Here is a 24,611-nt window from a genome sequence, read left to right as displayed (position 1 = left end):
GTTCCGTGACCCCTCCTAATAGCCTATGCGCTTGACAGATAACGCGTTTAAATCCCCTCCCCTTCCATATTCCAAGTAAACACAGAGAATCCTACGAGAACGCAACGCCTGGCATCACAGTTTTGCCTGAAGCGTGCAAAATGTAGGTTTGGATGTCTATCATTCACAAAAATATACAGACAATAATAATCCCATAAAATTGCATGTTGGTTCGTGCAAATGTGTTGACCCCTGAGAAGCACAAAAATTCTCAAGGCAAAAGAAATTGATGGTTCGAACTGATTTCCGAACTGTTGTCTTTATAATCTAAGTCAATGCAATGACAAAACTGATAGGCTATCCAGGTCTATTTCATAGAAACCTTACAGTGACTACCTTTGCATGGCAACAGGTCATAAGGCATTCCAGTGGAGATCAGTTGGCACCATTCATGTAGGCTAATGAAAGGAAACTTGGCATTAAATGAAAGAATAGATTCGTAGCCTATATCAACGAACCTCGAGACAAATATGAAACTGTCTCTAATCTATGTATTTATTGTGGTCTAGGCTATTATGACGTATGATACACTGATAACCTAATGGGATAGCCTACTAAATTTAATCACAACAAGGCATAGGCGTTTTAAAACATTTTTCCAATCAAGGATAGTAAAACCATGGGATGCTAAGCCCCCTGCTGGCCGCAGCATTATTGGAGGTGGAGGAAATGTTGAAAGGGGTTGAAATAGGCCTATAGTTATCTTGTTTTCACAGATATTTTTGGAAATGTGGTCTGTAAACCTGACAAGTCCTTTCGTTTAATGCGAAAACTAGTAGGCCTACACCTATCTTCAAAACACTGTATCACTCAAACAAATAGGCCTATTATTTATTATGACTACTTGCACCAAAAATGAGAAAGACCAAAATAAAGTAAAATTATGAATTATTATTGCCACCATTAAATTATCAGTTGTTAAAGGATGACTGAAAATATGATCATACTCATATTGTTTTAGCAAAATAAAGTTAGGCTACGCCTCCAACAAAGCAACCAACATTTGCCTTATCTGTGTGTTGCTGATAACTGCAGACTTGGGGTGCAGGAGTATCCACATAGATAGAACATTTCATGTTAATTAAAATTAGCCCAGGAACTAGTCATGCAATAGCCTACCAGGTCGAATGTAAAAAGTAGTCTTTCATGCATTACAAAATGTTTGTTTTCAAAGTTGTGGGCTCTGAGTGAGGGTGGGTAAGAAAGAGCATTGGACGTCCAGAGGCTCTGAGAACGTCGTGTTCCCTTTAAATGCTATAGACTCGAGGCACGTTGCTGTGTTGCGCTTGCGTACGTGGGATGAACAGCAACAGTCAGTGAAAAACAACAACAATAACGGGAATAAGGGAGGAACTCATGGATCAGTGAAGAACTCAGATTAACTAAGACAGTATCACTCAGTTCTCTTTACGGCTATTTCTACTTCAGCTGTTACTTGTAAATGGTGCCGAGCCCATGAACCTGGCGAGTCAGAGCGGGGAGGCCGGCTGCAGCCAGCTTCTCTTCGCCAACTTTAACCAGGACAACACGTAAGGCGAAACAGGGGCAGTGTTTTTTAAGATCGGTGATGTTGCGGCCCACAGACTAGTCATACGTTGTCTTATAACACCCTTGCATCTGTCATAGGTGTTCATTGACGTTGTTCAAGACAGAAAGGTGGTTGAACCCCTTAAAGGCCCTTGAAATGCTAAGCACAAGAAAGATCGCAAGACGTCTAGCCAGATAACTAGCTTAGGCAGATAGTCTGGCTAACTGGCTATGTGAGGACAGCTGTGATGGCTAGCAAGTGTTTTGTCATTTTTGTTTTGCCAGGTTGTTCGAGCTATGTTAACATGCGAATAGCAAAGACATATTTCATATTCAGACATCAGTAGTATACGTCGATTGTCATTTCATTACCCCTGTTAACGCATTGGTCTTAGTAGTACGTTGGCGTTAATGCGAAACCTAACTGCTAGCTACGAGCCTTGGCTAACATTAGCAGTCTTGGGTAATGTTTGGCATGTGTGTATGCAAGTATCATTGTTTCAAAACATGTCCGCGTCAGTCTTGGCAGCTTTTCTCATTGAGTGTCATGAGGTTAACTGATATTCACTACTCAATGTCCTTCACTTAACGCGGTCCTTACTTAAACAAAAAACCCAACAAAAGTCCATATTAAAACCTTGAGTCTTGGTAGCTCACATTAGCTACTCCTAGTAGCTCTAACACGTTCATTAGCTGGCTAGCCAGCGTAACGTTAGGTGTGATAACATTAACGTTAGCTTATGTCAAATTAGAGGAAAGTTACAAGAAAGTCAGACATCTACAAATGTATGTTTTCATTTTGTCTGTGATGTAGAGCGTCATTGGCAATTTACTCTTGGCAGTTAACTTACTGTTTCTTACTTGGTAAATGTCTGTTAAGCTCATTTACATGCACAAACGTTAACGTTATGCTACTTAGGGTAGCTAACATTGACGTAAGGTAATTCAGATTAACTCTAACCTAACTTTAATGTTTTTAATGCAATGATTTAATAAACCTTAAGGGGTTTGATGACTAATATACAGCCAACGTTACACATTGTAATTTTTTGCAGGTTATGTACTAACGTTGAGCAAAATGAACGGTATTAAAATGAACGGTATTATGTCACTAGGTAATAGTTAGCAAATTCACAGCACCATGGTAGTTAGCCTGTAGCCAGTGAAACTGAAATGTGTGCATTTTTTTAGGTGTTGCATAACGGTAATGTACATAGCGTTACAGGTATATAACGTAATTTCACATAATGTGTGTTGTTCCTGTCTCCACACTGCAGGTCCCTGGCTGTTGGCACAAAATCTGGCTACAAGTTTTTCTCATTGTCCTCAGTAGACAAATTGGAACAGATTTATGAATGTAGTAAGTCATTTTCAAGCATGCATTATTTGTCTTTGATTTGCAAGACGGGCCACAATTTGTAAATTCTCTTTAGTTCATTTTCACTCTAAGTAAACTGTAGGATACTGTATAGTGTGTAATCCTGTTACAATTTCCCTGGCCAAACAATTGGGCTATTAATTTATTGAAATTAAAACATTGAACATGTGTCATAGTTATCAATTTGTATCACATATTGATATATGCTGTCATTTTATTTTACTCAACACATTGTTTGCGTACTCAATAATGCATAAGAGCTGTCTGTACCATCTTGAGAGACACCTCCCAAAAATGGTGGAAGAAGGGGAAACACAGCTCTGTTGCAACATAGGCCTTATGCAGGAACAGAGTATGAGAAGTGTCCAGACCTTAAGATTCAACTTCCTTCTCTGGGAGGCTCGGGTTATTTTAAGGTTGCAGCATACCTCAGATCCGTCTCTCACTTTCTGTCTGACTGTCAGGTGTTTTGTGTGTCTTGAAACTTACAATTGGATGCATTGTCAGTGATATAAGTTTGTGGTCATGGCTTTTCATGTCACTCAGTGTAATGAAAGCAACCTGGACAGGATGATGTCAAGGTTATTTTGTGGTTGCAATAGGCTATGTAACAGGAAGATCCTAATACATTTTCATGGAAGTATTATGGACCGCATAAATGTGTCATTACATTTCACAATGCGTTGTGTAAGCTGTTTTCTTCTTTGCTTCCACAGCTGACACAGAAGATGTGTGCATTGTGGAAAGGCTGTTTTCCAGCAGCCTTGTTGCTATTGTTAGCCTTAAAGCACCCAGAAAGTTGAAAGTGTGCCACTTCAAGAAAGGGACTGAGATTTGTAACTACAGCTACTCTAACACTATATTGGCAGTGAAGCTAAATAGACAGGTAAAATACATGTTTTATGTGCATTTTATATTTAGCATACGCATTCTATATTTAGCAAAAAATACTAGTCTAGTCTTCTAGAAATGTAACCAACTTGCCCTGAAAAGAGTAAACGTTAGTCATTTTGCACTGATTTTTAACTTTGTGTAAATAGTCAACAGTAGTTATGTATAGTGTATTTAACCTTACATAGATATGAAGGTTAATGATGTTTCATTTGTTGTGGTCTTTACAAAAGTATAGGCCTTCTTGCAGTTTGAGAAAAATCTCTCTTTTTTTGGATCTAGGGCACAAAGCACCCTTTTACCAACAGCTAATGTGACTGCTTTTGTTCAGTATCATACGACACAAGTAGATAATAGCAGTTTGTATATTCACAGGAAGTGAATTAATCTGCCTTTGTGTTTCTTTTAATTGATCTGCTTTCATTTAAACTTTTATCATCAATACTGCTATTTTCAGAGATTGATAGTATGCCTGGAAGAATCACTTTATATCCACAATATCAGGGATATGAAAGTGCTGCATACCATTCGGGAAACTCCCCCAAATCCATCAGGTGATGCTACTCTCATTATAGCCTTATACATTGTGATGTACAAGGGAAGGGTCTGTGCTAAAACCTCTTCAGATTATCCTAACTTTGTGTGTTTTCTTGTAGTTTTATTACTGATCATTTGTCACGGTGTGTGAAATTGGTAAATGTTTGATGTTGTCAAGTTATCTCTGTCTAATATGTTTATTTTCCTCGCAGGGTTGTGTGCACTCTCTATCAGTAATGATAACTGCTATTTGGCCTATCCCGGAAGTGCAACAATAGGAGAGGTTCAGGTCTTTGACACAATCAACCTGGTAAGGTTTTGGTTCACTATTTTTGGAATACACTTGTGATTTTAAAGACACAGAACTCAGCTGTATTTGTCTTTTCAGAGGGCTGCTAACATGATCCCCGCTCATGATAGTCCACTTGCTGCTTTGGCCTTCGATGCCAGTGGCACAAAGCTTGCCACTGCCTCAGAGAAGGTATTTTAGTGTAGTGTAGTATTGTGTGTTGCATTAGATCTACTCAATTAAATTCTGATCAGTAAATGGGCCTCCTTAACCTTTTTTTTTGTTTTTTTTTGTTAGGGAACTGTCATTCGCGTGTTCTCCATTCCAGAAGGGCAGAAGCTCTTTGAGTTTCGAAGAGGAGTGAAGAGGTGTGTTGACATGACTGAAGCCCCCTATGCCCTTTGCATATAAGTTAGCGGTGTCATCACCTGTGAATATTAGAGATATTCCTCACAATCCTGGTGAAAGAGCTCCTTTCATTAGAACTATGTCAGTGAGCCATGTCATCGTCTGTGAATATTAGTGGTGTTCCTCACAAGCGCAGTGAAACAGCCTCTCTTCTTGTCTAACAGATGTGTGAGCATCTGCTCATTGGCCTTCAGCATGGAGGGACTCTATCTGTCTGCCTCCAGCAACACCGAGACGGTTCACATCTTCAAGCTGGAGACCCAGAGAGAGAAGTGAGTGGGTTTGGGTCCCTTCCATGTGGAATGTTTGGCCAGCTTAAATCAGAGCCACTCGCATAAATAACTTTTCACGTCCTCTGTCTGCCCTAAACATAACACAAAGCCAGATGTGGCAAGTTAGCGCTGGCTTCCTGTTTCTTTAGATGGAAAGTCTCTGCTGTCGATGAGCCCATCTTTCTACAAGAACATGCTAAAGATGCAGTTTTATGAGTATATTTTTTGGTTTATATTTAAGCCTGTTTCTTTTCCATTATTTCTTTATTAGACCACAGGAAGAGCCGACTACTTGGACGGGGTACTTTGGTAAGGTACTTATGGCATCTACCACATACCTGCCAGCTCAGGTGACCGAGATGTTCACCCAAGGTCGAGCATTTGCTACTGTCAGACTGCCATTTTCCGGACACAAGAACATTTGCGCCCTTGCCACGTAAGTGGTCTCTAATATGGACTCAGCCACCAATAAAGAACATTACATGTTTTTCCTGTTTAGCTTTGTGGGGGCGGGGATGTGAAGTGTTTTGAAGACCTAGTCTAATGTATGGAATGCTTACCACAGAATCCAAAAGATTCCACGTCTTCTGGTGGCAGCCGCAGATGGGTACCTATACTTGTACAACCTGGATCCACAGGAGGGTGGAGAATGCACACTAATGAAGCAGCACAAGTAAGGCTTATATACACAAGCATCTCATGAACATAATATAAGGCAGAGGTCTCAAACTCGATTTACCTCCGGCTCCGGGCCACTCTCCAGGTGGTTTTCTTATTGGGGGTCCAGTGCAGTAGGGCATAAGGGGAAAATCCTTGTCAAAAAGCAATTAAAACCCCTTCTAACTAGCCAGTTGGGCAGTGTCATTTAACATCAGCCTACAGTGGGTTCAGTAAGTATTTGCACCCATGCTAAAGTTGACTAAAAAGAGGAATATAAAATCATCTTTTGAGAATTGATTGTAATCCCTTAATTAAAAACATTTGTACAAATCAAACCGCTAAGGACACTAATTTTCTTTTGATTGAAGAATGTATCGTAAATAGATAAATGTTCTTCCTTAAATACAGGGGGCATAAGTATTTGACCCCTACGTTAAATTCCCATAGGAGCAGGAGGATTTTTTATATGTTTTTATTTTTAAAGTCTGCACCCATGTATGTCCTTGCTTTTATCAAGTGAATGTATGTTAGCAACTCTTGCTTAAGGGCACACCTGTGCATCATTTACGTTCTGCCATTGTATTTGAGATTGATGTTTACCTTTTAATAACATGGAGAATATTTGTAAACTGCAGCATAACAATTAACTTTCAGTCATTCAGAAACCGTTCCTCGTTAAATGACTTTGCCTTTTGCATCGCTTATAATTAGCTTCATGGCTTCATGGTTCTACTGAAAGATGCACAGTCTATGGAGAGATGTGTCACCGAAGTTATACTGCTTTTCACGCCCTCTCATAGGGTACTCGTTTGCATGTTTGAATCTGACGCTTTAGGGTTTTTTCTGTCCTCGTGGAAAACAAGCAGTGCAAAACCACACATATCCCTAGGCCAAAATTGAATGGTAGCAGGATCTCTCACATCAGTATCCAAAAGAGATGATCCACACACCAGATAGCTCCCATTCACAGTGTTTTATTTTATTTGCGACGAGGAAGAGGAAGAGCCACACAGCTCGAAGTGTCACTAAATAAAACATGACCATGACAATGTGATTAAAAGAATGAGTCACACTTGTCTACTTTTATTGAAACTGCCGTTGCTTCGGGTCAACATTTCCTTTTTCTTCAGAAAACTCTAGTCCAAGGAGTAGCTTGGTTAGTTCCCTTGTGGTAAGCACTTTTGATCATTTTGGCTGGATGACCCATTGCAGCGCTATCTGCCAATTGATGTTGTAATGGCAGTCCTGAAGCTAACGTTAGTTGAGTACATGGACAGTAAAATGCCAATTGACGTTGTAATGGCAGTCCTGAAGCTAACGTTAGTTGAGTACATGGACAATAAAATGTTGAGTAGGCTATTCTTAAGAAGCAAACGGAAAAAACAAAATGCAAAATTGATATGCGGATCGAATTTGATAACAGATATAAGTTGACCAAAGAGCCGTCTTAGGGAGTTTGAGACCACTGTTGACCACTAAGGCTGTTTTTGATGTCTTAATTTAGTTATTTTAATTGATTGAATCATTTTTATCACGTCACGTCACGTCACACAGATTGGATGGCAGCGCTGAACCAGCCAATGAAATCCTAGAACAGACAGCACATGACCGTCCACTCGTGCCACAGACCTACAGTGCTGCTGTGGCCAAAGGTAGGCTTACCATTCAAAGCCCTCAGTAGGTACACGCAGATATGTCCTTTTAAATCTGTGTTGTATACAGACATGAAAGTTGGGTGCTTGTGATATGTGATTACTTTGGATAGAAGAGTCTACTAAATACTGACCTTTCTATGTACAGTGTACATGTGTCTTCCACATGTAACTACAACACCTTTGATCGACTAATCACTCTGCTAGGTGTTGTAAGCCATGACATTCAGTTCCTAAATATAGTCATGTCCTAGTGCTGTGCTAAGTCATGCTAGAAGTTGGCAGTTATTGGTTGGTTCAGAAAACCAACTTTCAGGCCCACACCGCACAAACAGTAATTGACAAGACAACTCCAATATCTCCACCGAACACCACCAGCAGACACACAGACTGACGATGCATTGCCCACTGATCCAACCGTTGATGTTGGCTTGAGTTTGTTGGTGTTTTATGTGGCCAGTGAATGTGCAAACACCTTAAGCTCTCCTCCATCGTGGCCAGGTTACTCTGAGGACCAGGGGGCAGTAGGCGGAGCCGGAGTGGAGGACGACATGAACGCCCTGCATCTGGACGAGGAGAACGAGCAGCCTCCCTTGATCCTGGAAACAGACTGAACAAAAAAAACGAGTGAAATGGAGGAGGGTGAGAGCGAGAAAGCGGGAGAAAGAGAGGGCCACACCAAACGAGAGACATTTGGGGGATTTTTTTTTTGCGGGAGGGGGTAAGTGGGAGGTCGCCTCCTTGGGTGCTGCTATGGCGTATGTGACGTGGTGGATGGAAGCTGGAGGGATTAAACAGAAAGGGCATTTTTAAAAAGCAGGCCTAGCTGTAGCCTCATTCTGTCTATTGTTACATATAGATGTGTTTTCTTCTCCCTTGTGGCTTTTTAAAACAAACATGCAAAAAAAAAAGCGATCATCTGGTGGAATTTCAAAGGCCAGATCTATACATTTAATCATCGATCGAAATGAGCAAAAACAAAAAAAGAAATGACAAGCTGCAGGTGTTGCGTCCCTTAGCTTTGCATGTACATGTGCCAAGTGTAGGATGTTTTAGAAAACAAACAAACAAAATTTGCTCTCATGTCGATGGTTCTGATCTGTATGGTGGACTCTATGTCTCTCAAGCCTTGTCAGAAATTAAATGTGATTTTCTCCTTTTTCTTTTTAAAAAGAAAGAAAGACAAAAGCAGAAATTATCGAACTGAAAACGGTGAGTTTGACGTCTCTGCCTGTCCACATCGGAATGTGTACAGTGTCCCCGTTGTTTCAGAGAGGAATTTCTTGTGTGTGTGTGTGTGTGTGTGTGTGTTTGTGCGTGTGTGTGAGACTGAATACATCTGTGCTATATCTTCTGCACAGAGCTTGTAAATATTATTGTCTACCTGAGCAGGGCACAATTGTGACGCACCGCTACAGAACACTGACAGCCTGACTTTAGCATGACCAGCGCTGAACCCAATGGCCTAATGTAAACAGTATTTTCAGATGACTGTTTTTCCTCTCTCCCTTCTGTGAAGTCAGCAACTACTGATCTTTAATCCAAATGACAAATTACTTAACGCTCAGAGCAAAACAACAGGAAAAAAAGTGCTCGGTCTGATTTTCTTTTTGTTTTCTTTTCTTTTTTTTGTACTGTTGATGAAGCTCATTTCTCCATTCAAACATTAATGAAGTGCGACACATTGGTGTGATAATTCCCTTGTTTTAGTCCTAATGTTCCCACACTGTGCCCAGACCGTTTTCATTGTTAACATTTTATTTGCTTGAGTTTTCCGAGGACCTGATGGGAACTTGAATATGGTTGATTTTCATTCATTTTTTTTTTTTAAAAGGAGGAGCTGGTACTCCAGCAGATGTGATGGAATGTCAGCCATTAGTCACTATTTTGTTTTCCCAGTGGGAATTTTTAGTTTCCCCATCCCCCCCCCGAATAAATTACTTCAAACCTCCCACATCCTAGTGATGACATTTAATGATAACGATAGTCAGTGGTCAACAAGGACAGGCCTGGCTTTGAATCTTACCCAGCAGTCATAGATCTCCCTGGAAGTCATCATGCTTTAAATTGATCGTTAAAAGGCTCCGTTAAAGGGAACGTGGGAGATGAGAGAGTAGCTGGAGCAGAAGAAAAGGGCCGGCCTTCAGTGCCTGCGTTCATCTCCCCTGTCTCCCCAAGACCCGCAGGGCTGATGTTGGTAACCGGCCCGAACACTAGCTCAGGCTCCAGGCAGGTTCCCACGGACATCACTGCACGCTCTCAGTTCATAAACAAACATGGGCCTGGGTCACGTAGGCAGTGTTGGAGCCAGAACCACAACGGGTCAAATGAGAGCCTTTTGGTCTCCTGGGCAGTGGGAGTCTCTCTTTATAGGGCAAAGTCCCCCAGGAGCCCTACCTCCAAATGCAGAAGTAATCAGAATGTTTGGATGGGGTCTAATTTTAGACAGAACAGGAAATTGTGTTTGGGGCGTGTACCATACAGTTACACACATTTTCCATCAGGATGGCCAAGAAAGAAGTGGTCAAGTGGAGCACCTTCAAAACACCCTAGATTTTTTGAGATGTTATTGATGTGCATGAGAAATCCTTAAGCTTGTCTTGGTCTTATGTTGCCAGAACACTCAGCAACATGATTAATGTAATGACTTAGCACCACAACCAATGGACTCTATTGCTCAAAGGCCCTATCATTTGTTTTCTAATGATTTTTGTATAAAAATGTGAATTGTTCCATATAAAGGTAAAATAAATAATCAATTGAAAGTCCAATTCATGTCTGTGCATACAGTGACATATCCATTATTTTTAACAGTGATTTAAAAGTACACTATGCAAGATGTTCACCTTAATATAACCTTTATTAAGCCAATTTGATGGCAAACTTGTAATAGGGGAATTGTTCACCTAGCATAGTTATACAGCATAGACGTAGCAAGTCGCTAATGAGAGAACCAGACATCTTGCGAGAATTGTGAAACATTACCTTGTCAGAAGATGGAGCTCTACAGTAGCTAAACATATCTGAACCTGCATAGTATACTTTTAATCGTATAGTTTGATTCTAAAGAACAAGCAACACATACTTACTACATACTTATTTGTTAGTAAAGTACAATGTAGTTCTAATTGTCAGTTATTTCATCAAAGAAAATCAAATCGGGTCCAATCTCATTCTTATTTATTTCAAACGGTTAAGAACATTCAGTCATATCTTGACTTGAACAGAAAGCATTTTATGACCAGCATATAACTAACAAGCAGCGTTAAGTAACAACTTTATTTTTTGAAAGCATAATAGCTTTGCTATGCCAATTTGGCACTGGTTGATAAAAAAGACAGCAGAAAATAAACACTTGTTGTATTGCTTCATATAGTATTTGTATAAAAAGCGAATTGAGTACCATGGTGCAGTTCATTGGTCAACATTTATTGGATCTTCAGGTCCTTCATTGCAGATTCAATAGTCTGAAATAAAATGTGGGTGACATTATTTTTCAACACCCTGCAGGGAACATATGAAAACTTGTGGCACACAGTTTAGATGGTACCGATAAAATGATGAGCAGTTACCTTCACATCCCATATGGCCATTCCGCCATCCATTCCAGTAGTGCAGAATTTGGCGCACTTAGCTTTCCCACCTTCCAGAATGGAGATTTGGCTATGGATGAAAGAGGACAAAGTGTCAGGATCTGTTATACACAATTTCAGTGTTTTTAGCTGCAGGTCATGAGATGACTCATACCAAGGCATGGGATAAAGAGAACCGAGTAAAGGCCATTGTGAGCGGGACACATGATAGGCTTGGCATCAAAGACAGAGGGAGCATTCTTAGTCAATTAGAGAATTTCCTTAGAGGGGAGGGAGATCAAGTCTACCTGGAGACTATCCCTTCAGGGCCTGGAAAATATTATGATTAAAAGAAATGTTGAGACCTTTTTGAGATTGTGACTGGCTGTCACAACTGTTCAGGTGAAGAAGTTCAATAAATAATGGGAAAACCTTTCTCAATTAAATGCGAATCAATTCCAGATGATCAAAATAATGCATCTATATTTCAAAAACATATTTGGAGTTGTGAGTTGTGACATTGAATGTCCTCTGCACCGCAAACAAGTCATGCAAAACACTGCAGCACCAGTGTTATATGTCTTCCAAAGTGCATCTCTTGCCTGATGCTGTTCTTGTGCAGCGAGTTCAGTGCAGCCTCTTTGGTCTCGGCGCCCTTCTTGTCCAGGTTCTGGAAACGCTCCCTGGCACTCAGGCCCTTCTGAACGCTCTGCTTGGGCACGTCCAGTTTCCCGCCAAAGGTGATGGCCCCTTTTCCAGCATCATACGCAAACAGCACAGGGTAGCAGTCGTGGCCCTGGAAAGACATTATGTACATGTAATAGGGAAGACACGTTGGAGCCTTTGTTCTCAGTCTCTGATTCCAGCGTGGGGTTTTTTTTTTTTTTTTTTGAGCAGAAGGAGAATTGTACTCACAGCTGCCACAATGCTGTTCTCTGTGATGAAGGTTGCACATAGTAGAGGCAGAGTCTCAGAAGACAGACTGGTGATCCTTTTGTTGTGAAAAAAAAGTGCAAGAGCAAAGTGAGCCCACACATAATATTAACCACCGTATCTAAAGATAAACAGAGCATTTTCTGGACACCAATTATTTATAAAATATATCATATTTATACCTGCACTGCAATATACCTGTACTCACTGTTACACATAAAATGAGGAAGGTGTCGTATGAACAAAAGCTAAAGAAATACGCACTCAGAAACCACACCAGTGGTCCTGCAATACTAAAAACCACGGTGAAGTCAAATTATATTTAGTGATTTCACAGAGACTTGTCCAAAACCACATAATATGACTTTAAGTGCATATGTGTCTGTTGTAGGCTTGTCTGCTTTCAGCTAAACCTTCAACCACTGTGTTGCCTAACCCCATGCTCAATCACCCAGTTTTAATACTAAGGATACTGTACTAAGGCTATAATTCAGTACTAAGGATATTATATATTTTTATATATATATATATATATATATATATATATATATATATATATATATATTTTTTTTTTTTTTTTTTTTTAAAGATGACCCTGTCCCGGCCCCAGCCATGGCGCGACTGTCTGGGGCACCTGCACCACACGCCGGCGACCTGGGTTCGATTCCCACCCCATGGTCCTTTCCGGATCCCACCCCAACCCTCTCTCCCACTCACTTCCTGTCTCTCTATACAGTACTATCCTAAAATATACTTTAAAAAAATTATAATAATAATGTGTGAACACAAATAGTAGTACTCACACAGCAGTCTTGCCCCCTTCAGCCACAGCCACAGTGCTGTCATGACTGGCCCAGGCCACCCGGTTCCCACTGCTGGAGAAGCTCACTCCGTGGACCCAACCAGCAGTGCCACTGGACTCAAACATCACCTCCCCAAAGGGCATCTTTGAGCCCCAAGGAGTGGGGGCAGGCTTCTCCTCCACCTCCTTGATGTAAGCAGAGAAAATTCTAGAAAAAAGAGCAAGAGAACAAAACCTCAGATTAGCTATCTTAAACTCCTATTATCACCCCTTCAAATATTCCAAAGAGCCCCTACTTTTAATGTTCAGGCAACATTTTGTGGACACTTTTAAGCTGTGTCCTACACAAAATAACTTGTAATAACAACTTGGCCATAGGCCATTGGCATTTAGCACTGGCAACACCACACAGAAAACCCAGCAGCGTAACATTCATACACACCTGCACTTGAAGTCACATGACCCAGCTGCCAGCAGGACATTGTTGGGGTGCCAGTCCAAGCACAGGATAGTGGAACGAATGGGCTTCTTGATGTGCTTGCACACCCACCTAGAATACACACACACACACACACACACACACACAGAAGATTACACACTGGAAACTGGGGACATTCCATCGATTCACCATGGGAACTGCATACATTTCATGCATCATTTTGAGACACGGACATTCTGGGACATGCAGGCCAGCTTTTCACCGTTTGACTGACATCAGTGGACAGTGACTCGGGTCTTTGAAGCCGACAGGATTATGTGGCTCTGGCCCAACGGCATGAGAACAGCAGGGGGGGTTCAGGAATAAATACGCCAGAGAGTATTCCGCTGTTACTGTTGCCACTTCAGTGTGCCATATGGGCCCCCACATAAGTAAATGCAATTTTTAAAAATGAATAACACACCAGCATGCATTATCCAAATTATGAAGCTGCTGTGCAGATCTTGTCTGTCACAATATCATCATGAGGGACGATTTGATGGGACTAATGACAGCACAATATGTTGCCATCATATATTGATGGGCAGCATGGCCTACACCATGGGAACAGATGGCTGAGCTGTACTTGAAATGTTGATAGACTTATGTGAACATAGCCTGGAGGAGTTTTGAGTATCATACATACTAAACACCATCTTGTGTTTTGTGTTGGTATTACCAGAGAAATGTCAAGAGCAGCTGAGGGACATAAAATGAGAAGACTGACTGTGGCTGTGCAACGGACCCAATCTGTCATTAAAATGATCCAAAACATCCCGCACCATAAGCAGATTACCCGTTTCAGACTGTGCTCACTCAAATGTATCCAGATAACCATTTCCAGCGAGCAAGGGAATGGGAGAAAAGATATGGCAACTCACCAATCGTTTTCCTGCTCGAAATAACACACAGAGATGAGACGGGAACCACTGCCCACGGCAAACTTGTTCTCCTTGGGGGACCACTTCACACAGCGGGCAGCACGATTGATCCTCAGGATGACCAGGGTTGGCTTCCAGGTGTCCCCCTTCAGGGTCCACACGTAGGCATTACGGTCAGTGCCACAGGTCACGATGCGGTTGCTCTCGTGGGCCCAGTCGATCCCTGAGCGAAACAGTGATATCAGATTAGTACACCCAACCAGAGGTCGAGGTGGCAGGAGCAAATGAAATTGGGCCAACGAAAAGGGAAAATGTCAGTAATATGTAGTATTGCTACATTTACATTGGTCTCATTCATTAAGATAAGAGAATAGGAATATGGCCCTGGATTCAATAATGCTGGTGTAAGCATAATCAGATTAGAACTACACTCAGGGCTAATGTTTTCCTTCAGCTAGAAATGCAGCTTACAAATGACAAAAGTCACTCAATATAAATGTTCTACTTAAAATGCTGAGATGTATGACTACTGATGGAGTGAGTGCATGAATGATTAATGAGCTTGAGGCAGTACAAAAATAATGTTATTAATTTCATTATGCCATTATAGTTTATTGAGCAGAAGGCCGCATAGGAACCTTTCATAAAATTCATATCGAAATATACTGAAACATTAAACAACTAGGCCACCTAAACTGTTTGCAGAGAGCCATTTGTCGAGGGCCTTACCGGTCACTTGGCCATTGTGCTCCTTCAGTTCATGAATTTTGGTCCAACTGTTGCCTGCCTTCTTGTAGATATGAACCTCGTGGTTGTTTGGACACAAGGCAATCTCTGGACAAAGTTAAAAAAAAAGGTGGGGGGGGGGGGGGCAGTGAGCTCTTATTCATGTCATCACAAGAGCAAACACACAAAGAAAGCTGACATTGTTTTTCAGACCCAGCCAGTTTCCAAGACGAGAGAATGTTTTGATCTGCCTCCCGCAGCGGTGCAAAACATCCTGTGTAAATGTACACACTAGACACGACAACAAAATTAGCCATCAGACATTGGCCAGAGGAAAATGGCCACGCCGAATAACTGCCCTGGCCTTAATGTTTCATAATTGCTATTCTTGTCATCCTCTGATGTGGGCTAATAAGGCCTCTGTTGTTCCTGCTGCTGCCACACAGGCAGGCCTGCCAGCAGCCCAGAGAAGCCCGAGCCTCTCGCCTCTATGCTCTGTGGCCGGGTCTGTTCAAGACATCCGACATCAGCAACAGAGCACCATTCATGGTAAAACAGGAAGTCAGGGGAGAATTAGTCACCACTGCTTCTCTCATCAGGCCAGAGAAAGAGAAGAGGGGGAAGAAAAAAAAGTGCACACACACACACACACACACACACACACACACACACTCACACTCACACTCACACTCACACTCACACTCACACTCACACTCACAAGTGTGGCGGCTTTGAGTCAGAGAGCAAATTACCATGTCCGTGTGATCACAAACCTCTGCTTTTAATCATCCAAATGAGCCTCAGTGTTCACATTCTTTAGCTCTTCAGCCTCAAGCAGAGCGTAGATTTGAACCTAACGAGTGTCTACCTTCTCGTGGCTCAACCCTTTCTCCCAGGAGACTGGGAGGTGGGCACCAGCGTACACAGAGCTAGAGTGATTTTGGTAATGGTGAGGAACTGTTATTGTGGTGGTGGGGGAACACCCAGAGACATGTTCCATGTGTGCTGACTACTACTGGGGCTTTATGTAACATGGAAAAAAAAAGGTTCTGCAAGAGTCTGTTAAATGCACACCTCAGCAGACGGGAAGTCAGCAAAGACATGAAAGTCACCGGGATCCAAGAAGTGGGGGCTAGATTCAGAACAAGATGAATGTGCATTTGTGCACACTCATTCAAAATGTCTCGGAGACCTCTTCCTTTGCCCCTTTCCTGTAACATTTCCTACCATGAGTCAACTCTGAACCAGGGGAGCTTAGATTAAAGCAACATGATGCCGTGTTTCATATTTCACATACTATGTGCTCTGTTGTGAGTTTCTCTGCAGTTAAGTGTCAAATAATTCCCTTAAAATCACAAAACCTAGAGACTCGAAGACTGAAGACCTAGTCTATTTGACTATGGAGGAAATTCTTCGCGATATCTGGCCTTTAGCCAAGAGTTATATTTAACTTCCTGACTGTACACATGATACAAGCCCACTTCACAGAAAACAAAGGAAGTAAAAAAAAAAAGATCACTTCTGCTCATCTCATGAGCATACAATATGTAAATGTATGTGTAATTACTTTCAACGGTTTTACTTTAAGGGACTTCAACATGTCCCCACTTTCGGGACCCATCATCTTAAGACTTCTTTGCTACTGGACATAGAGTTGTGAACTGCAGTCAGAGGTAAACTCACGGCTTGAGTCTTTGTTCCAGGCATGACAGCTGATTGGTTCCAGCAGGAAGCTGTGGTAAGCCATCGGTGCTACACAGACAAGTCAGACGCTGCAAACGAGATGTAGGTTGAGTTTAATGAGATTGGTGCTCTATAGGGCAACTGTCACAGCGTCTGATCTCATGGGTGACGGATGCTACAGGTTTTGAAAGGTGGTGTTGCATGCTGTCGCTGCAACTTCCGCAATTGTTTCTCAAAAAGAGAAGTTGTAAAACTATCTTTGTACACAAATGTTTTACACTTTTTGTATTTCTGATTTGCTCACTGACCCTGTTGTACTTTGGTTTATTTGTTAAACTAAAGAAAGACATGGATTATATATACATCTAGTTTCTTGGTAAATTGAAACCAGACCAGAAAGGAATGTAAAGGCAGACAAAGCATACTAGTTAAAAGAACCCCCCAAAAAACACTGAAGACGTTCTCAGAGTTCCACTTGCTTCACCTTCAAGTGCAGGATTTTTTTTTGTTGTTACCAGCAATGTCAACTTAGTTACATTTAGAAAAGGTCACCAGGCCTTTCAAGTCATATTAAATCATCTAAATGAAACAATAAACTTCAATACTTTTTAGACCAATACAAATGTCATGTTCTCTAAAGTTAGAGGTCAGCACCCTGCGCGCTGCACTTCTCAGCACCTATACTAGAAATTACTTTTCAAGCCGAAATAAACAAAAAACATGTGTTATCCTACTTACCCTGGTAAGTGAAAAAAAGAGAGGGTGGGGGGGGTGTGAAAAAACCCTCAGGAGCAGGGGGTCGTCAAGATGTGAACCAGAAGCCCAAGTTCGTGGACTCTGAGCAGTCAACACAAACGCTGGCTTGCCTCTGAATGAACTAAAGTATTTCCTTAGACGTTAGATTCTCTCAAATAACGGTCCACTTCCCTCTTCCTGCTCTAGACACATAACCACTTCCTTGTGTGGGCGTTTGTCTGCAGGCGAGGAGGGCCCTCGGCCTCAACTCCCCTAACATGACATGCCGCACGGCTGTGGAAAAGCATAACTCTAGTGCACGCCTTTGCAAAAGCTCTCCAACCGGACAGGAGGCTGCAGCCGGAGGGTTTGCAGTTTCTCCTTCATTTTTTTTTTTTTTTTTTTTTTAAAGCTAAACAGCAGATTCTGTCTGTGCCATCACATGAGATCAGCTGAATAAAATTCACTGTGTGCTCCCAAACAAAACCACTCCTTTTTGCATGGAGATGTCAACACTCCGAAGTGCTGAAAGGGGGCACATACTGGTGAAGTTGTTTTTAGAGCACAACCAAACAATCTTATATTAAAACCAGTGTGTTATATTTTGTTGAACACGGAAGTTTACAACTGAAAAGAATCAGATCACAGGCTCAAAAATCATTCACACAAACACACACACACACAAAACAAGGCGACACCAGACATATTGTGGTGTAGTATACTTCATTTATTTCTAGCAGACCATTTACATAAAATTCTCCTTTTAAGTTAACTACTCTTTAGTTCCTCTGGGATCCCAGAGCACCATGATCAAGAGGTCTCACTGCTGGAGTACCAGCTTTGGCATAGAACTTTAAAACCCAAAAGATTCTAAACCCTTTTTCCATTAGTGTATTTCCCATTTGAAGGAGTGAATAATATCACAGGTCAGTTCTCACACCGCCGTTCAGTGCTTCACATGTTTTTTTTTTCTCTTTCTTTCTTTCTTTCTTTCTTTTTTGTAGTGTTTCAGTTAAAAACTTTCAGATGTGTTATCAAATCTCCTTGTTAGTCTTCAAGCTGTATTGCTTGTGCTGGGGTCATGCTAGTGATCAGAGTGAGCTTGATTACATGATCCGCAGTCCTTGGATGGATGACTCCAGAGTCTGTGGGAGTGAAAATAGGGAAAGAATGATGATTAATGTTATTTTCATCATGCATAGTCTCGTGAAGAATCGTGTGTAATCAGTGTATAGCAAATTGTGTACATTTGTTGCATATCATTATGAACAAACCTTGAAATCCCATATGGTCATCGCGCCATCGATTCCAGTAGTGCAGAATTTACGACAATCTCTTTTGTCTCCTTCATATATAGACACTTGGCTATGAAGACAAGACCAAACAAAACAGAGTAAACAACACTGTTGCAATATACTACATTGTTGTTATATACTCATTAAATAGCAAACACAACATGTCAATCTCTGTGTCGAGGTATAGCTACATTTTATATTATGTATACCGTGGCTACAGATACAGATTTGAGAGAATAAAGGTTTTTGAGAGAGAAAGGCCACAAGAAATTCATTTTTTTTTAAGGAATTCTTGAGATTGGACACCTTTGGTTGAATTGGGTAACTTCTGTCTCCCTTTCCCTGCTTCACCATCTGGGACTTCTTGGGAAATTAGCTCATTTGTTGTCTACTTTAGAGTGAGTTACATATGAGGATACATCTCCTCTTCTCTGTGCGTGCAATAGATTAGTCTAACACAGTTAGCCTAGCTTAGCATAATTCTCTGGAAGCGGGTTAGACCAGGTAACAATAGGTTAACTGGTCTTGTCTAACTTTAGGGTAGACGGTACATTTCCCAAAAAGTTGGCGGCGAAATCTGTGAAAGATTCTAATCAATTTTGAACTGGGGGAGGGGGACAACTGACAAAGGGCCCAGACAGGGATATTACCAAATGACTCCGAGCTAATGAGCTAGTTCCGCATTTTCCGCACTATAGGGCACACTGGATTATAAGGCGCACTGTCAATGAATGGTCTATTTTCTAACTTTTTCCATATATGTGTGTGTGTGGGTGTGTGTGTGTGTTTGTGTGCGTGCAGTGGCCAGATGTAGGGTAAGATAAGCTAGTGAAACCATGTTATTTATATACTTGGATGCATGAAGGGATGGATGAATGGATAACTGCTTATGTATATGGATGAATGATTGAATGGATGAATGGATAGCATGTCTTTTTTATTCTATAAATGTATTATTTTAAAAGCCCTTCTAGGGACAAGCATTGGAAATTAGCCAAGGCTATAAATGCTATGATGCCTTCTGTTGGGTTGTGCACAGCCCACATGATATGTATCTGTCCCTATCAAATAAACCATAAACAAACAATATATAAAGCGCATATAAACAGTAAGTCAGTCAGTCAGTCAAACTTAATCAAACGCGTTCACAATAACTCTCAACAGCTATATCCGGTAGTAAATCGGTTTTGTCGCCTGGCACGCTAAGCAGGCATTCCGAAATGTAATAGTTTTAATGCCTACCACACAAAATCGATTCAAGGTCAGTAAGCAGAATTAATACATATATAAAGGCGCTCCAGATTATAAGGCGCACTGACGTTTTTTGAGAAAATTAAAGGCTTTTGAGTGTGCCTCATAGTGCGGAAAATACGGTAATGCTGCGCTGGCCTTACGTGATGCTGTTCTGGTGCAGGGTCTCCAGGGTGCTGTTGCGATCCTCTGTGGTGGCTCTCTTGTCCATGTTGCGGAAGCGCTCCATGGCAGAGATGTTGCGCTGGATGCTCTGCTTTGGAATGTCCAACTTGGAAATAAAGGTGAGGGCTCCGCCGTCATCAAAACTGAACAGCATTGGGCAGCAGTCGTGGCCCTGAGGAAAGAGGAGAGGGGCCGCAAAGTCAGAATTCCACTCAGCCATGCACAGTTCATTCAGTTGAACTTCCCTTAATAGGATAGTGTTTGTAAAATGTAAACTGTCAAAGAATCATAATCAGAAATTGACAAAATACCTATACATAGAACAAACTAGTCCCCATCAGAACATACATACAGTATACTACACATAGAACAAAATAGTCCCATGAGAAGCTAATGTGTGTTAAAAGTGAATGATCACTTACCGCTGCCACAATGTTGTTCTCAGAAATGAATATCACACTCAGAAGTGCAAGGAATTCTGTCTTCAGTTGGCTTGGTCTGGAGGAAATATTTTAAATGACAGAGAAGCATTAAAAAACATGCCTGAGTAACCACTGCGCTGCAATACCACATCATAGTACTACCAGTTATAAATGATTGATGTATGTTCAATATTAACATTCAGATAAAGTGCCCTTTGTGTGTAATGTATACAAACATATAGGATATTGTATCATTATGATGGACACTGCAAATACACAGTGAATTTTAACTAAGCCCTTAAGTAGGGTTCAGACCAAAGATTCCTGACGAGACGAGACGAGCCGCAACGTTCTAAAACCTTGCAACTGCGACTCAACATGTTCAATGCTCTGCGACGGCTTGCAACTATGTGCAACTTCTAATTCACACCGCTGCAACTCAGTCTCGTCGCGTCAGGAATCTTTGGTGTGAGTTGGGCTTTATTAAAACACTCATACAAATATAATTCACATACTCAGCATGCCATTCATACTGTGTCTGACTCAATGTCAAATGGCTGAGAGTACTGCATCACTCAGACCACAGTATTCAAGCTGTGACATTTTGGTGTCAAAAGTCCAAATTCAGAGAGCAAAGGTTCTACCACATATCTGTGCCAACCCTTCACTTAAACCAGCGTATTCTACTTCAGCCATAGACTTTCTAATGAGGAGAGACAGCACTCAAAGAATCTTCCAAATGTATGGAGGTAGTTCAAAACGCCAACATGGCAGTTATTGTCTGCATACATCCAGCCTCTTCCTTTAGTGTAAGTAACCACATTTTTAATGATTTGGGGCAGATATTAATATTGTACAACTCAGATGTTCTTTTTCTGTCAATATGACATCACTTAGGTAAGGCAAGGCTTAGGTATGCCTCCCTATTCATTTGAATAGGAAAATAGCTGCCCAGTAACATGCCCAAAACACGTTACCAAGATGCCCACAGAGTGGGGGTACTTGCTTCAACTCCAGGTAGATTAGCTCATTAGTGGAGGGCGCTGTGGCGCAACAGGCTACAGCGCTCGTGTCATTTACAGGTCTGAATGCCCACGGGGACCCAGGTTCGATTCCGACCTGCGGTCATGTCCCGATCCCACCCCATCTCTCTCTCTCCCACTTACTTCCGGTCTACATCTTCACTGTCCTATCATTATAAAGGCAAAAATGCCAAAAATATATACTTAAAAAAAAAAAAAAAAGATTAGCTCATTAGTGAGATCACCTGTATTGAGTGCACAGGTAGAACCAATACATGGTAGGACTTATTTTCTGAAACCAGACTTTTTCCACCGCTGGGATTTACCAAACATGCCTCCATGTTACACTCACGTTGAGCTTTTGGTTGGGTCCACCACCGTCACAGTGCTGTCGTGGCTCACCCAGGCCAGTCTGTTTCCACTGGCAGAGAAGCTTACGCTGTGGACCCATCCTCCACTGCCCATGCCACCGAACTCTGCCATCACCTGCCCAAAAGGCATCTTGGACCCCCATGGTGTTGGAGCAGGTTTCTCATCTACTTCCTTTATGTACGCAGAGAATACCCTATGAAAATAAAAGATTCATTACCACCACATACATAAAATTGTCATATAAGTTGCTTTGGATAAAAATGTCACAAATGCTGAATGAATAGATGTAAATGTATCACTATTTACACAAATATTATTTTTTCAAGGAACTATACAAAATGTATTACCTGCACTTGAAGTCACATGATCCTGCTGCCAGAAGCACATTGTTTGGATGCCAGTCTAGGCTGAGGACAGTGGAGCGGATAGGCTTCTTGATGTGCTTACTCACCCACCTGAAAGTTATGCAAAGATAAACTTGATCCAACCAAAACAAGTGACAAAACAACACATTGTGAATGGTTGCATCAGTTCAGCCTGAATTCTACAGCTTAAAGGAGAAATGCATGCACGTTCCACAACATACCAGTCATTTTCAGACTCAAAATAGCAAACAGATATGAGGCGAGCTCCACTGCCGACAGCAAATTTGTTCTCCAGGGGAGACCACTTGACAAAGGTGGCAGCACGGTTGATCCTGAGAATGACAAGAGTGGGCTTCCAAACGCCATCTTTCTGGCTCCACACGTATGCATTGCGATCCGCTCCACAGGTCACAATCCGGTCACTTTTAGGGGCCCAATCAATGCCTGAAGGTAATTTGAGGATCACATGCATTAAAAGCATTGAAAAACTCCCAATCAATCAATGCAAATTCACTAGGTAAACATCATTAATAGTGTTAAAGTGCAAAACTACCCCCTACCTCTAATAGCAAAGCAGAAAAAGTGGTATATTTTTAAAAATTGCAAGACATTTCCTTACCTGTGATGTGTCCATTGTGCTCTTTTAATTCATGGGCTTTGACCCATTGGTTTCCACTCTTTTTATATATATGAACTTCGTGATTGTTCGGACTGATGGCAATTTCTGAAAATAAATATTTACTATGAAAGATTCCGTTTCGATGATAATGCAATGAGGAAAATGTGCCGTTATCTTAACAAAATACTTACGGGTTCTGTCCCGATTCCAGGCATGACATGTGATGGGCTCCAAAAGAAACTGATGAAGCGACATTGTGGTCAGCTGTCTGAAAGATCTGTTTTGAAGATTTAAACCAAAACTTAGTTTCAAAATGTTGAATGTATATAAATATACAGGTAATTAACTACACAAAATACCACAATATCTACTGAAATAATCTGTTAACCAACAAATGCAATATCAGGCCGCTAACGATGGCTAACGTTAACATAAAGCGACGGGGCTACAATAATAAACCTCTATGAATAAGGTCGGTAGCACATTTAAGGGCGCAAACGTACTTCCAGAAATCGTTCAGTTTACTGATTACAGATTGTGTACAAGTTGCCAGACGAGTTTCCACTCCAAATGTCTAGTACGAATGAGCATCTTTCTATTAGCCAACTAGCATAGCTCTTTGCAAGATTAGCTGGCTAGCTAGCCAATATGGGATGAGCCATTTCACCACCACCCACTTAAATCGGAGCAATTTAACAAACGCTAACGTTAAAGCTTGACTCGAAGATTGTTATTTCGGGTGCTATTATAGCTAAATGTTAATTGCGCAACCAGATGTAAAGTAATACAAATGCTAATATTTCAGTTATAAACCTGAAGTACTGATAAAAATCGTATTTTCACTCAGCTGGCAAGGTAGATAGCTACCATTAGCCGTTTTCCACAACCCTGTCAGCTAAGTTAGCTATAATATCATAGTTAGCTTCTCTTATTATACATCACTCCACTTTAATATAATCAGTACAGTTATCACATATACACCATACACACTGGAGCAGTCAGGTGTTATAAAAACACGTATCCGTAATTAAACTATTCAAGTTTCCCTTTTGTTTTATCATTACATGTATATTGCTAACTTCCTAGCTTGGCAGCTAGCAGCTACAAAATAAAACGAGTCCCAACAAAATGCCGGCTTTTTCCGCTCCCTGCTGTTTGATAATGGCATGACACAACTATTGGTTTCTTACATTTAGACATATGCAAAACTGTACCTTTACACAACTGAAATCTGTAGCTTCTCCTTGTCTGGTGAACGGGGACGGACTTGAATTCGCGGACTCTGGACAGTCGACACGAATTCACTCCGATTGCTAGCTAGCTAACGTTTCGGTCTGTCAAGGAATCCAGGAAATGGCAACGTCTATGCATTGACCGGTACTCATTGCGCAGGCGTGTACAAATCCAGTTGAAGGCGTGCCCCTCTCAGCAAGGCGAAATCACTACTATCAGTAATCCCTGTTAAAATGTTAGACCTCACCTCACCCATTGTCATCCTCATTCTCCGTCAGGCCTGTTCAACAGGTTTGGCTGTCAGCAGCCTCATCCAGCCTATTCTGCTCGGAAAAGACGAAAACACTAGGCCTTCTGGCGATGGCCTGTGACCATGCCTCCCAATTTCATGAGGGTATGTTGTA

The 24,611-nt window shown here is 41.4% G+C and overlaps 3 protein-coding genes across 3 annotated transcripts; 1 reads left to right on the top strand and 2 right to left on the bottom strand.

Annotated features, from left to right (window-relative positions):
• The first annotated feature begins 1,287 nt into the window (after positions 1–1,287).
• wipi2 (WD repeat domain, phosphoinositide interacting 2) lies at positions 1,288–9,607 on the top strand. The gene is made up of 12 exons (XM_062531403.1): positions 1,288–1,568; positions 2,844–2,926; positions 3,661–3,830; positions 4,293–4,389; positions 4,585–4,682; positions 4,761–4,853; positions 4,959–5,029; positions 5,234–5,341; positions 5,613–5,777; positions 5,907–6,014; positions 7,556–7,653; positions 8,155–9,607. Exons 1-12 carry the CDS (start codon positions 1,495–1,497, stop codon positions 8,265–8,267), a joined length of 1,278 nt encoding a protein of 425 aa, XP_062387387.1. The 5' UTR covers positions 1,288–1,494; the 3' UTR covers positions 8,268–9,607.
• Positions 9,608–10,816: 1,209 nt separating this feature from the next.
• arpc1b (actin related protein 2/3 complex, subunit 1B) lies at positions 10,817–17,626 on the bottom strand. The gene is made up of 10 exons (XM_062531408.1): positions 17,467–17,626; positions 16,729–16,817; positions 15,049–15,153; positions 14,320–14,542; positions 13,403–13,510; positions 12,962–13,168; positions 12,141–12,216; positions 11,828–12,021; positions 11,226–11,316; positions 10,817–11,120 (listed from the first exon to the last, which is right to left on the bottom strand). The coding sequence occupies exons 2-10, from the start codon at positions 16,790–16,792 to the stop codon at positions 11,082–11,084; spliced, it is 1,107 nt and encodes a 368-aa protein (XP_062387392.1). The 5' UTR covers positions 16,793–16,817; positions 17,467–17,626; the 3' UTR covers positions 10,817–11,081.
• Positions 17,627–18,169: 543 nt separating this feature from the next.
• arpc1a (actin related protein 2/3 complex, subunit 1A) lies at positions 18,170–24,348 on the bottom strand. The gene is made up of 10 exons (XM_062531407.1): positions 24,189–24,348; positions 23,166–23,251; positions 22,975–23,079; positions 22,577–22,799; positions 22,338–22,445; positions 21,971–22,183; positions 20,597–20,672; positions 20,153–20,346; positions 18,738–18,828; positions 18,170–18,608 (listed from the first exon to the last, which is right to left on the bottom strand). Exons 2-10 carry the CDS (start codon positions 23,227–23,229, stop codon positions 18,570–18,572), a joined length of 1,113 nt encoding a protein of 370 aa, XP_062387391.1. The 5' UTR covers positions 23,230–23,251; positions 24,189–24,348; the 3' UTR covers positions 18,170–18,569.
• Positions 24,349–24,611: the final 263 nt, after the last annotated feature.

Source organism: Sardina pilchardus, chromosome 3, assembly GCF_963854185.1.
Source record: "Sardina pilchardus chromosome 3, fSarPil1.1, whole genome shotgun sequence".
Classification (NCBI taxonomy): domain Eukaryota; kingdom Metazoa; phylum Chordata; class Actinopteri; order Clupeiformes; family Clupeidae; genus Sardina; species Sardina pilchardus.
The sequence above is the reverse complement of the archived record's forward strand: the minus strand, read 5'-3'. Positions and strand labels throughout refer to the sequence as shown.